This window comes from Lolium rigidum, chromosome 3, assembly GCF_022539505.1.
Source record: "Lolium rigidum isolate FL_2022 chromosome 3, APGP_CSIRO_Lrig_0.1, whole genome shotgun sequence".
Taxonomy (NCBI): Eukaryota; Viridiplantae; Streptophyta; class Magnoliopsida; order Poales; family Poaceae; genus Lolium; species Lolium rigidum.
The window spans coordinates 358956230-358970361 of NC_061510.1; the positions used below are offsets into that span (position 1 = coordinate 358956230).

The 14132-nt window shown below is 42.4% G+C and overlaps 1 protein-coding gene and 1 pseudogene across 1 annotated transcript; both read left to right on the forward strand.

Moving 5' to 3' along the window:
• The first annotated feature begins 899 nt into the window (after positions 1 to 899).
• LOC124704138 (phosphatidylinositol transfer protein 3-like) lies at positions 900 to 4868 on the forward strand. Its single transcript, XM_047236372.1, has 6 exons — positions 900 to 1106; positions 2543 to 2633; positions 3489 to 3665; positions 3765 to 3863; positions 3950 to 4195; positions 4329 to 4868. The coding sequence occupies exons 2-6, from the start codon at positions 2571 to 2573 to the stop codon at positions 4608 to 4610; spliced, it is 867 nt and encodes a 288-aa protein (XP_047092328.1). The 5' UTR covers positions 900 to 1106; positions 2543 to 2570; the 3' UTR covers positions 4611 to 4868.
• A 5828-nt stretch (positions 4869 to 10696) lies between these two features.
• On the forward strand, positions 10697 to 12143 carry LOC124704139 (annotated as a pseudogene).
• Positions 12144 to 14132: the final 1989 nt, after the last annotated feature.

Sequence of the window (14132 nt, forward strand, 5' to 3'; positions counted from 1 at the left end):
TGAATAATGGATGTATCTACACCTATGTGTTAAAGTGCATTTCCCTTCACAAAGCCAATAAGTGGGCTATTTAACTGCATATGTCCCAATATTAGAATAAATTGCTACGGTATGCCATCCTTACACAACACTGGAATACTGTTCTTGAGCCCTAGTACTCCCTCCATTCACAATTATCTCGCGTTCTAGGTTTAGTCAAAGTCAACATTTGTAAGATTTGATTAAGAATAAAAGAAAAGATATTAACATTTATAATATCAAATACATATCATTTGAAACTATACTTTATGACGATTCTAATACAATATATTTTATATTGTAGATCTTGATAATTTTTCTAAATATTCAATCAAACTTCACAGAGTTTAACTTTGACAAACCTAAAACGCGAGGTAATTATGAACGGAGGGAGTAGTATGAAGAGGTAATCAAAGGAGGAGAGGATCGATCGTACCACGTAGAAGGGGTGAGCAGAGGCGGCCAACCACAGCCCTTGTCTGTCTACTTTCTAGTAAGTGGTGAACACATAGTGCCTCTTGCATAGTATTTTTTTTTTAGAGATCTTGCATGTAGTTAGGTGAAGATGGCGATCACAAGTTCCGAATGGTGGTTGATTTTTTCTCTAGACAGCTTTCAGATCTCGTTACCTGACGTTCTCGTTGCGCCAGTCCACCATTGTTTACCGCCGCGCGTCCCCATCCCTGACCGAATCCCACCCGTCAGTTCAGAGCAGAAGCCGTGATTTGAAATCGCAGACGTCGAGATGTCACCGCTGCCGGTAGCGCGACGGACAGGTCAGAGATGCCGGCATCAGCCCGGCGAGTCTACGAAGCAGCCTCCTCCGTCGCCCATCTCTACATAAATCTAGGAAGCCCACCAGAAATCGACCCCTCCAATGGCGATGGCGTGCTCCGCGAAACCCCTCCTCATCGCAAGCGCGTGATTCCATCACACGTCGTCGTTGCCTCCCCTCTGTCTGGTGTTTATTGTTGCGTCTCCTAGAGGGGCTGGAGCAGTAGGAGAACAGTCCAGTCCAACTCTCCTCCACATTTCTCCTCTCCTCCTAACACCGGCGCCGTCCAGTTCTTGCCTGCCGCCGCTGCCTGGTATGCATGATTCCTTTTTTTCCTTTCTTGACTCATGTTTCCTTTCTTGTTCTTGTAATATCTGGCTGGATTGGTATCGGCCTCGGGGGATCCTTGCTCTGATGATGTTATATTCCTCTCGTGATTGGCAATCTTGGAGTTCTTGTGTCTGCGAAACCATCCACCTAAAAATCATGTTCTGTTCATGTCGAAATCTTGCTTTTCTCTTTATTGTTACTCTGCAAATATAAAGTATGAACAATAGAGATTCGCCTGTGTGGCGGTGATAATCTTTTGCATGCCCTGGTCAAGTGCTGTTATAGCAGTAGTAGTAGAATATATTACATCCTGTTTACTTTCCCTGTTTCTGCTAGCGATATGCAGCAGTCGAACTTCTTCTTGTTAACAAAGTGAACCGTAGACTTTCAGAGATTCCGAAATCATGCCGCCACACTATTTCTGCCAACATGAGCCATCTAGAAGATGGTAAAATTGTTAATGTGTTGAAGCCTTCATCTTCCACAACCTTGCCCCTCTAAAGTAAAAGCTGGAGTAACAGTTAACAAGTCCAAGTTGAACAGTATGGGCTGATGTTAATGGCCGCTCCAATAATTAATTAGTATATCAAAACCGTCCCACTCTCTGTTCTCTAGTCAGCTACCAATACAAAACGTACAACAAATCATGCTGCGATCCACCTATGGTGGCAGCATGTGAAACAGAACATTGCGATCGTTTGTAGCTAGAGAAGATCGCAGATCTATGAAGGTGTTGTGCTTGTTCCTGTAATGAATCACGTGTGCCTGCGTTTTCTGGTCTGCTGGAGCAGTTAGTGATTAACTGGGACGTTACAGTCATAGGGTTTGGCATACTGAACTGATACACTGACACTAGCAAACAGGGGGGGGGGAGATAAAACCCTGTCTTTTTCGTCGACAGAAACAATTGAAAAAGCTTGAAAAATCGATCGTCTTATTTATGTACTCGTGGTCCATAATTCTTTCAGACTTATTAACAATACAACTTATTTTGAAACAAGAAAATTCGGCACAAGAAAAAGGCTCTTTTTTTGCTTTGTTTTTCTTGTGCCGAATAGAGGATCAAGGTCCCTCTTACTAACTGGATTAAAAGAAGAATTTTTGCTGATTTATTTATTGCTATATCCAATTTATTGAATTGATACACCATTTAATTGATATCATTTAGCAAATGTTGCTCCTATTATATTATGTTTACTTTTCTTCTAACCGTTGTAATACGAAAAAACAGAGATAACATGAGCTCTGCATGACTAATATAACATGCAAGCTAATTTAGCAGATTTAACATTTTGTTGTGCTTCAGTAGATACATGCATGTACTATTTAAAATCTCTGTATGTGGACATCTGAATCATCTGTCGTACAAAGGTTACATATGTTTACCTAAATTTGATCCACATCTTTAATTTATTAAAGGGGCGAGCCTCAGTCAGTTGGAGAAATCATGTTTCGCAGAAAGCAAACCTCTCATTTCAATTCAGATGACGCTGACCAGCGCCAAGCAAAGGTATTTTTGAGATTTTTTTCATCCTTTGAATAATTTGTGGAACTATTAGCATGCAAAGTAGTGGTTACTGCAATATTGCTACCCCAAAAAAGAAGAGAAATTATAAAAGTTTCAGCGAAACAGCTTATATTTTTCTCAGGCTTCCACCTTATATCCATTTCTAAACAGTTGCAACTTCGGACTTTAATATAGAAATTAGTAGACCAAAAGATTGTGGCTTAATTTGTAACTGAAGAACAACACGATATTGTTTGACCAAAATTTTACATACTGCCTCGCAAGGTCACAAGGTCACATCTTACATTCTGATGAGAATGATCCTGTGACAATACGTATCTTAGTTTGCATAATGTTTTGGCAACAGTTCAGATTTTACATAATGTACGAACTGAAATTTTGCTTTGCACAAAATCTCATAATGTAGAATTTTAGTTCTGAACACACACTTTTACCTTTCCTCTGATACACTTGTATGGTGTATCTGAAACACCATAGTCCACTTGAGCCTGGAGGACCTCTCTTATGAATCATTTTGATGTTTTCAGTTGACAGGAAATCCATATCAATATATAATACTCCGTCCGTTCACTATTATAAGTTGTTCTAGATATTTCAGTGTGGACTAGATACGAACTAAAATGACTGAACCTACATAGTGAAATGTGTTTAGTTACATGCATTTTTGAAATAAAAAAACTAAACATCTTATAATAGTGAACAGAGGGAGTAGTTCTTATCGAAGAAAAAATACCCTTGGTCCTATATGTAAAGTATACAAGGTTGACAGATATTTTTTCTAGTTTCTTTATTTAAGCATGTCTGCTACTTTCTCATGTAACAATCTCCTGTGAGCAGATCAGTGAACTGAGAGATGCACTTGGGCCTATGTCTGCCCGTGGGGAGAAGTACTGCACTGAAGCATGCTTGATAAGATATCTAGAAGCCCGTAACTGGAATGTTGGCAAGTCTAGAAAAATGGTGGAAGAAAGTCTCAAGTGGAGGGCTGCTAGCAGGCCTGAAGATATTCGCTGGGTATATAAGATCTTTCCTTGCCTGCATCGTTCAAATGATTTTAAAATTTATTTGTGAAGTAACTAAGCGCTCTATTAATTTATTTTATCTTTATTACAGCCTGATGTTTCTGTTGAAGCAGAAACAGGTAAAATGTACAGGGCAAGTTTCACCGACAGAGAGGGGAGAAATGTCGTTGTTATGAGGCCTGCAAAACAGGTAAGAATTCAACGTTTTCAGAAATTGTCAGTCTTTAGCTTCCATAGCCTTGAGTTCACATGTATAATATTGCAAATCAATTTCAGAATACATCATCTCATGATGGGCAGTTGCGGTACCTAATATATACCTTGGAGAATGCAGTCTTCAGCCTGCCTGAAGGTCTAGATAAAATGGTGTGGTTGATAGATTTCACGGGATGGACACTGGCCAATGCCACCCCCATAAAGACTGCCAGAGACAGTGCGAATGTCCTTCAAAATCATTACCCGGAGAGGCTTTCAGTTGCATTCTTGTTCAATCCCCCCAAAGTATTTGAGGCCTTTTTTAAGGTGTTGGCTCTGAACACCATCCCTTCATAACTCTGGTTCTATCCATAAAGATTTTGGAAAAGAGCTTTAGTGTCAGTACAGTTTGTTTTTTATATTACTTACTTTCTAGCTGAAATGTGTCAAATGGTTTCAGGTTATCAAAGTATTCCTTGACCCGAAATCAATCCAGAAAATAAATTTTGTGTACCAGGATAATGAGGAAAGCATGAAGACATTGTACAAGCACATTGATCCAGAAGTACTTCCGGTAGATTTTGGAGGGAAGAACGATGTGGAGTACAACCATGAGGACTACTCTAGGTTGATGATGAAAGATGACATTAACACAGCAATCTTCTGGGCAGAAGATGGTAACCACGTCATGAACGGGCACTCTGCTCCTGAATCGTCACTAGTTGCTGCTAAAGCAAGTTGAGGAGCACCGGTCAGCCATGCCACCAGCACACCAGCTGTTGCTAAATCTACTTGAGGAGCATCACCCTGCACTATGACGGCTCTCCCTAAAATAAGTGATTTTGTAACAATCTCGTGTGGGAGAATTCCGGAAACGTAATAGTATTACCTGGAATTTGTTTGATGTCTTCCATCTGAACTTTATAAGGTATAATTGCTAATTGTAATGTTGTTTCAGAAATATTAATTTAATCTCTTTCGATCGTTTACCAAAATTACACCACACACAAATGTCATAGAGAAACCTTATGTTTATTTGCAATCAATCTGTCTGGAAACATGCATATTTGTTTGCTTTTGCATTTTGGCGACCGGCTGTATTTCTGGTCACAATACATCTTTATTTAAATTTCGAGATCACACAAGGACATGAGGAAGGAGATGGAATGGTTAGGGATCGAAATGTGTTCATCAGAGCCTCCTCGGCTTGCATTGACGCCTCACATGACTGTGGAAGCTGTCAAGCTAGAGGCTGGTACAACACCAGACACTACTAGGGAATGCCCTACCGCCGGCGACCTAAAATGGCTTACCGCCGGCGTTTTTGCATTTGCCGGTGGTAACCCCTTATCGCCGGCGTTCTCGAACTTGCCAGTGATAACTGGCCGTTACCCCCGGCGTTTTCCCTACTCCCTTAGCTATTCGCAGGCGGTATCAGATTTTGCGAATAAAAAAAAAAGCATGGTGAGCGGCGCATCTGCAGCCCCAGGCTGTGTACAAGTTACAAAAAAGTCCAGACATAAAAATAGTACAACCAGGAACTACAAGTTTACATCAAGGACCCTGAAAATAAAAGCGAAAGCGATCAAGTCCCATCTCCAGGCTCCCGATCTGGATCCCGCCGCCGCATGCCACCATCCCGCTCGACGACGACGACGGCTGGCAGTAGCTCCGGTAGGTCGCAGCAGCCCAGCACAGCCTTGTCTCAACTCTCGACACAGCACAGCACAAAAGAGAAACGGCATGAGCCAGTGCAGCGATGCATTCTTGCAGCAGAGAAGCAACTGAAGATGATAGGAGGAAAGTCTGACCTAGGTCGTGGGGAAGCAGCGAGCAAAGTTGCCGAGCTGCTGGTGGCTCCCCTTCCGCGGCTTGGCACTGATGCGGTAGGCGCCGACCCGGCGGAACCGCGACGGCCACCGTCGCCTTCGTCCCCAGCTCCGAGCGCGCAAGCAGGTGGCTGATAGAGGCCGCCGTCGCCGGATCTAGAGGCCCAGCCGATGGACGGTGAAGACCGCGGTCGCCGGGGACGAGGGGGGGCGGCGTCGCCGGCCCGCCTTGCAGTGAGCTTGGCCATCAGCGGCCGCGGGCAGCGCTTGGACACGCCCGTCCTTTGCCTTGCTGCTCTGGACCTCAGGCAGAGCTCTGCGGCCAAGGGAGAGAGGTCGACGGCGGGGAGGAAGAGAGATCGAAGGAGGCGGCGCAGGGCGGGGTTGGGTGAGGGAGGAGGGGAGGCGGCGCTGGGAGTTGGGTTAGGGGAATCGGCCCTTGGCGTGGCGGAATCGGCCGGATTCGGGCTCACCTGCAGGAGAGCGGGCGGGGAGGGAGCGTGTCCGTGTGGGGAAGGAGGAGGATGAGACGGGGGCTGACTCGGTTGGTCTCCTTTTCCGCTCGGTCATGGTCTCCTTTATCCCAGGCGAAAATGAATCATAGACGCCGGCGATAATTTTGGCCCAAATGGCCCACATGACCTCATTTTACCCCCGGCCCATGCGAATTGATTTCGCCGGCGATAATTAGATTACCCCTGGCATCTTCAAAACCAAACCGCCGGCGGTAACGCGAGGAGGACCTAAAATGCCTTACCGCCGGCCACTTCAAATCATACTCGCCGGCGATAAGGAGTGCGGCTATAAGCCTTTCCTAGTAGTGAGAGCGGGGCTGCGATGAGAAATTATAATTGTGACTTGAAGCGACCACATGGTGCAGGGACCTGGGCTACCCCCACTTCAACGCTGAAGCTGGTGTTGGAATCCTCACATAAGGAAATCTCAGCCAGCGTTTGATGCACATGAAAATGGCTCATAATTAGGTTCTTTCTTTTATTCTTCGCCAACTACTCCCCTAGATTGGGTCTTTTGGGTTTAGTTGTATGGCCCGGTGTTGGTTCTTCCTTTAACTTGTACATATAACCTTATTTTTCTATCAATACATTGAAACACATGGCTTTTGCGTTTTCACGAAGAAAATTAGCTTCTTTCTTTTACTCTGCAATAGTTTGTTCTGCCTTCTCGAGGACAAGGTTCTGTTGGTCTGTTTTGCCGTTGCTGTGTCGTAGCTTGTGCTGGAGCTTTTGGCTCGGTTGCCATAACAAGCGAAACATGTGTTTTGGGTTTCTTTTGAAATATAATGGGAGGAACCGAGGGTGAGCCCCTGATGATGTTCTAGAAAAGAAGTCCACCGCCTGTTCCACGCCTTTGGGGCAAGTCAGCGATGCCAGCGTTACTCCACTAAGCGTATCTCCGTTAATGAATATAGAAGCCAACCACGAATTGACCCTCCAACGGCTTGCACCTACAAATCTCTCTTCCACGACGTCTCTCTATCATTCCACAGAGTTATTCTGGCACCCCCGAGAGTGCGCGGGAGCAGAGAAAGTCCAATCCAATTCTGAAGATCGATCTCTCTTCCTGACGCCGATCCAGTTCACAGTTGCCGGTCTGGTGCTTCTTGCGTATCCTGGTATGCAGATTTTGTTTTGCTTTCTGGGTCGATTGGTGACTGTTGTGAAACCACAAGTTCTTGCTTATTCATGTTTTGATAATACTTTCTGAAAATCTGCACCCACCTACAATCCCTCATAGGATCATGTTTATAGAAATCTATATGTTTATGATGAAGTTAGCATATGCTTAAACCTCCAGCTCCCACAACCTTCCCCTTTAAAAGTCAAAGTTAAGAGTAAGAACTGAACATCACGAGCATTTCCCTGCAATTTGATTTTAAAACGGGTGTGCTATTATAATCCTATTAACCTATTAATTTGGTGCTGTCGTAGGAGGGGTAGGACTATTGGGCCTTTGTGTAGCATTGTTTGACATATAATATATCACGATTATTTCTAGAGGAGATAGCAGATCAATGTAGGTGATGTACGGAGTATTTGTTCATTGAGTCAATGCCTTGTGTTTTTGCGTGTTTTAGTCTGCTATAATGTTATTAGGACGTTACTTTATGGGCTCGTTTCGTACAGAATTGATACATGATAGCAAGTGGAAGCGACATGTCCATGGCTTTGCGCTGATAGGGACAATATATAAAGGATTTTCCTAATGGATGCACACTTTTTCAACTGAACGACCCTCCACTCGGGGATTTTCATTAAATAAACTGTCATCATAGGTTGTAGAAAAGAAAACAGGAAAAAAAGCAAAAAAAAAACAAAAACTCACAGGTTTTTGCAACTAATCCTGCTCCTGCTACTTAATACAAGTGGCAGGACACGGCAAGAACCAGCACGAAACACATGAGCAAACTGAAACAAGCACAGCTACCAGGGATCCGCTAGCAAATAAAGCTAACAAACACAGATCAACCCATCCCATCAACCTTGCAGTAGCCGGAGCCCATCCATGCTACCTCGAATAAGCGTCTGGTATCACAATCTTGATCATCTCCAAGCCATCCTGAAGATTTCTTCGACCTTGGCTTTTCTACAATATCGCCCAAGAGTTAATCATGTTACATAGCCATTATATGGGAATTATCTATTATAATAGGCATCATTTCGTGTTTGATCATCTCCACGCCATCTTGATCATCTGGGAATTAGCGGTTAAAATAGGCATCATTTTGTATCTTTCAGATTGTCCAACAAACCGCCGATCCACCTTCTTTTTCGAAAGGAAAACGCTTCTCATCCGGCGACCGATCGAGGGAAAAGGATCGGTCGCTCGGTTCCACGTCTGCTGCTGGGCCGCGACTCGCTGGCTTGCCTGGTATCTGGCCCATCAGCTGTTCTCCCGCATGGCCCATCATCTTTTCGCCCACACGTTCGGCCCAGCACTTAACACACATAGAGACCAATTGCTGGTGCATAGAAACCAATTGCTGGCCAAGCACTCAACGTTCGGCCCGATTTTTGTTGTATTGTGTGTGAATTTTTGTAAAGATAGTTGGTGTTTTTTTGTTGTAATTCAATATGTACCAAATTAAATTTTGCTTGACCACTTTGCAGTGTTTGCAAACATATATATTTTTGTTTTAATCATTTCTGATTTTTGTACAAATAGTTTGTCGATTTTGTTGTAAGTATGTTATTTACCTCTCCACATGGCACGACTTTTGTTATTAACTATTGTTGTAAATATGTTACTGATTTGTTGTAAAGATACTTCTTGCATGGAAAACTGACTATTATTGTAAACACCCAAATAAAAAAAGTTGTTTTTGTTGTTAATTATTATTTTAAATATATTGATAGTTTGTTGTAAATGTATGTACGGTATATATAATGATTAGTGCTGAAATTGTATGTAAACACACAATCATTTTTATTTTGTTGTAATACGTTGCATTTTTTGTTAAAATAGCTAGTGATTTTTGTTGTAAATCAATCTATAGCAAAAATATTGTTGTTTAACCTCTTTCTATAACATTTACTTTAAAAAAAATGATGTGCCGCTTTTGTTGCAATATCGAAAAAAATTGTACACAAGGTGAGAGGTTATTGTTGTAAAACTCTCTGTTCTAATAATAAATCACCATGGTGGCATTTTATGTGAATACCAAGATAGTTAGGATAGTTAGGGGCAGCAGGATATACACGTTGTGGTTTGGTGGGACGGCAGGTTGATTTCTTGAAACTTGAGATGCTAAAATGCAAAATGTTTGCTGCTGCTATTTTTGGCCGGTAGATCGCGATCCGATGGCCGGGACAACAACTGATTTTATTAGCCCACGTCGGTCGCCCGACGCTGAACGCTGCCCTTTTCGAAATAAGGGCAACCCCCAGCCTAAAAAAGGGTTGGAACCACCCATGAGCACCAGTTTCCTTTGGGCCACTAGGAATGTGTTTATCCAGTCCCTTGCTAGATATGTTGCCCCTTCAGTTTGTATAATCTAATGGGTGCATGCTAACTTTATAAGATTTGAGTAAACTGTTACTTTTTTTCTATCTACAACTATACTATTTCGGGCTTCTGTTTACTGTCCTAGCATCCTCCCGCACTAGTTTTATTGGTTCGTTGGAGAAAACTAGCTTCCAACAATAGACCATGTAAGCAATTTAAAAATAGATTTTTTTAAACGGAGACAAATGCTTTGTCACATTTTATTAATTAAGAAGTAGTTTTACAAGATTGTAAGCAAGGTATTACAAACCGGACTACTCTCCCGTCATCAAACCACTCACACGCTTACACATGTGGCCACCCAAAGCTTTAACTCCCTCTTGATATTTGCTAGGATCGCCGCTGGTGGCACATGCTTATTTCAGAAAACTCTAGCATTTCTTTTGTTCCATACTTTCCAAGAAGTGATGAGGACAAGGATGAGATGGCTTTTCAGTTGGGAGGAGAGGAGCGGGTTATAAGGAGCCACCATTCATTTAGCGACTTTGTAGGCCATTGGTGAAAGTCGATGAAGTAGAGATAGAGCCACTCCTTGAGGAGGCCTCATAATGTTTGGGTGAACCGGCAATGAACGAGAAGTTGGTCAATTGACTCCGCGGATATTTTCAAAAAGGACAAAGGCCTCAACTGGGCCACCCTGTTTTTTGCAAGAAGTCTGCCGTCCATAGCCTATTTTGGAGCGTTAAATTGAAAACAGTTTTGAACATTGTTGTTGATCCGATAAGATCCTCTTAAACTAAATCCTGCTGATTTGATTGTTTTGACGAGTTTTTTCTCCACTACATTTTTACTCTAGTTTCCACTCTGTTTTTCTATTATGCTTTTTACGGTAGTTACTTATGTGTTTTCCTATCCTTCTTTTACACTAGTATGAATGTATGAAGTAAGTTTATACACGAGTTTTCAATGGTTTTCTAACTTTACTCCAAATTTTGATCTATTTGAGGGTTTGGATTCATTGGAATCTGAAGAAATCATGTTTCGGAGAAAGAACACCCCACTTTTCAATGCGAGCGATGCCGAACAGAGAGAAGCAAAGGTATTTTTTTAAATGTTTTTGTTATTTCGCGGAACTATTATCATGCAAAGTAAATGACCTCAAGTAACTAATTATAATCTTGATTTTCCCTCCTAAGCAAAATAAAAAACTAAAAAGGTGTTATGTGCATTTAAGAAAAATGAGAAATGGTCGAGCTCTCTTGTGAGTTCTTTTAGGGTTGACACTTGACTGGAAACTTGTAAGAAGCGATAAATACTTACTGGTGCAGATCAATGAAATGAGAGCTGCACTTGGCCTTTTGTCTGCCCGTGGAGAGAAGTACTGTAATGAATCATGCGTGATAAAATATCTAGAAGCCCGCAAGCTGGAATGTTGAAAAGTCCAAGCAAAATGTTAGTAGAAAGTCTCAAGTGGAGGGAAGGTACCAGGCACTGAGAATATTCGCTGGGTAATTGTCTTTTTTTCTTGCTTTTCTCAAGTGATGTTTCTTTCTTAACTTGGTCAAGTGACTAACGTTTCATTAATTGTTTTCATCTTTTCTCCAGCCTGATGTTTCCGGTGAAGCAAAAACAGGTAAAATGTACAGGGCAAGTTTCCCCGATAGAGAGGGTAAAACCGTGATTGTAATGAGACCTGCAAAGCAGGTAAGAACTCAACATGTCCAAAATTATCATTTGTGTATTCTCTTTGATTTTGCGAACTGTCAATGCCTTGCTTCCTTAGCATGGAGAAGTCATATTCACGATATTCTGGTACAATTTCAGAATACATCGTCTCACGAAGGACAGGTACAGCATCTTGTATATACCTTGGAGAATGCAATCCGTAGCCTGCCTGAAGGTCAAGACAAAATGGTGTGGCTGATAGACTTCACAGGATGGACACTTGCCCATGCAACCCCCATAAAGACTGCCAGAGAGAGTATGAGTGTCCTGCAAAACCATTACCCAGAGAGGCTTGCAGTTGCATTTCTATTCAATGCACCCAAAGTATTTGAGGCTTCTTTTAAGGTGTAGGCTTTGAACATCATCCCTTCATCAACATACTATTATTTTGTCTCGATACAGAAAAAGTTCTGTATTCCTTGTTTTCCTCCAGCTTAAACGTTTCAACGGCTTTCAGGTTCTCAAAGTATTCGCTGACAAGAAAACAATCCAGAAACTCCACTTCGTGTACAAGGAGAATGAGGAGAGCATGAAGACATTGTACGAGCACATTGACCCCGAAGTCCTTCCGGTAGATTTTGGAGGGAAGACCAATGTGACGTACAATCATGAGGATTACTCTAAATTGATGACAAAAGATGACATTAAAACAGCAAGCTTCTGGGCAGAAGATGGTAACTAACCATGTCATGAGCGGGCACTCTCGGCTCCTGAGTTACACACAGCAATCGTCACTAGTTGCTGCTAAAGCAAGTTGAGGAGCACCGGCCATGTCACCAACTCACCAGTTTGTTGCTAAAGCAAATTGAGGAGCATCACCCTGCATTATGGATGGCTCGAGCTACATAAGTGATTCCATAACATTCCCTTGGCCGAGTATATATTCCACATACTTAATGGTATTCCCGGGTACTTGGTAGCTGTTTTCCGTATGAATTTTTACACGCTTAAGTTGCTAATTTGTAATTGTTGTTTCCAGACATATTAATTTAATCTCTTTTTAAGTTTGCCAAAATAAAATCACATGTGAATATCATAGAAACACCTTATGCTTATTTTAAATCAATTTCCCCTTGAAACATGCTTATTTAATAGCTTTTGCATTTTGGCGGATGGAGATATTTTTGGTCACAATGTATCCATTTATTTCAGTTTCGTGATCTCACAAGAGTCGTTTGGAGCCTATATATAGTTAAAGTGGCGGATCTATGGGTAGGACGGTTAGTGTGGAAGGTGTTCACGAGAGCCTCATCGACCTGCATTGATACATCAATGATAGCAAAAGCTATTGGCACATGACAAGGAGATCTCACCATAGTACCTAGGGTTGTATGGCAGAGTTGGAACTGCCACCACCTCGATACTCAAGTTTTCGAAACTTTTCTATTAGTGATGCATTGATCATTGATGTACTCGTCTCCTACATATATTTGAACTCTTACCAGGTCCACTTTCCCCTTCTCTAGCTCTCCTCTCCCTGCTTATCTCCTTGAGAGTCGCCTCGGCTCCCCTAGCTCCTCCCTCCCTCTTCGTCGGGGTGCTGACATCTGGAGTTGATGAGGCCAGCCCATGTGTACAGTAGTAGGTCTTGTAGTTGTGTTTGACTGCCTAAGAGTGTCGTTGTGATGTCTCCCCTTTCCCTTTGGCCTGATGTGCTTGCTTTCTAGAAGCAGCCATGGTTTGCACAAGCTTCCTCTCAGCAATTTTTGATGGTGGATGACACGGTGGGGGAGATCTAAGTGTGTGCGCGTGAAGAAGCTCGGATGAACATCTACTCAGCAAGATCATGTGTTTCTTCCTCTACTTATCGGCTATCGCTGGGTGAGGTGCTTGGGGGAACAGAGTGGGAACAATATTGCCTAATACTTCTAGTGTTAGTGCTCTTCCTGATGGTGTGATGTGTGACTGCTCGTGCAACTTGGATGCGGCATCGATAGATGGAGTTTTTCAACAGCGGCAACCTTGTGCCGGTGTTATCTTCGGCCGTTGGAGGGCCCTCCGTGCTTGTCTGCATGCTTGGCCTAAGGGATTCTTCCTCCTTGCCTAGATGATCTTGGACCTTGGTTTGGGAAACCACGATGGCGGCACCCAAAAAGGTAGCATCCCCGGAGGCGGCACTGGTGCCTAGGCATTGAGGTTGATTGGCATTTGTGGTGCAAACAATCAGGAAGCTACTCTTTTCTTTAAGGTCCAGTATGTAAAAGTTGGATTGATCTATAATTTTATGTTTCCCTGAGGTCCTTCTTGTAAACATGTACGCACTGCTCGTAGTTTCCTAGCCACTCTACGCCCTTCCCATCAAAATAAAAAAGTCTTACCAAATTTCATATACATTTAAGTCATTTTCAACATGGCGAGTTACATTGTGATTGATGTACATACGAATCATATCTACTTGTTTGACGTATTTTTGTACGAAAAATTTGTAATACAAAAATATAGAGCTGATAATACAGTACATGTCGATTACAATGATACATGCAAAATTGTTATGACACATGCACGATGGGCCTCGTGAATATTTATGTTTTCTAAATATTTTGGCAACCAATTATTACACGTGAGAAGGAAAGCAACCAGAAATTCCTAACTAGCTGTTGCTTGCCTCACATGAAGCAAATCTATGCAAATACAATATGTGGTGTGGACAGAGATACAAGTTGAATACACATGAGAGTTTTTTTTTTTTTGCGGGGAAATACACATGAGAGTTCAGCAATGAGAAAATTACAATCGACTTGTTCTTC

Bases quoted from the DNA above. Each gene is read 5' to 3' on its own strand.
- LOC124704138 (XM_047236372.1), top strand. From the start codon at position 2,571: ATGTTTCGCAGAAAGCAAACCTCTCATTTCAATTCAGATGACGCTGAC. The intron at 3,666-3,764 runs GTATATAAGATC...TCTTTATTACAG, and splicing joins GGCCTGAAGATATTCGCTGG to CCTGATGTTTCTGTTGAAGC. The intron at 4,196-4,328 runs GTGTTGGCTCTG...AAATGGTTTCAG, and splicing joins TATTTGAGGCCTTTTTTAAG to GTTATCAAAGTATTCCTTGA.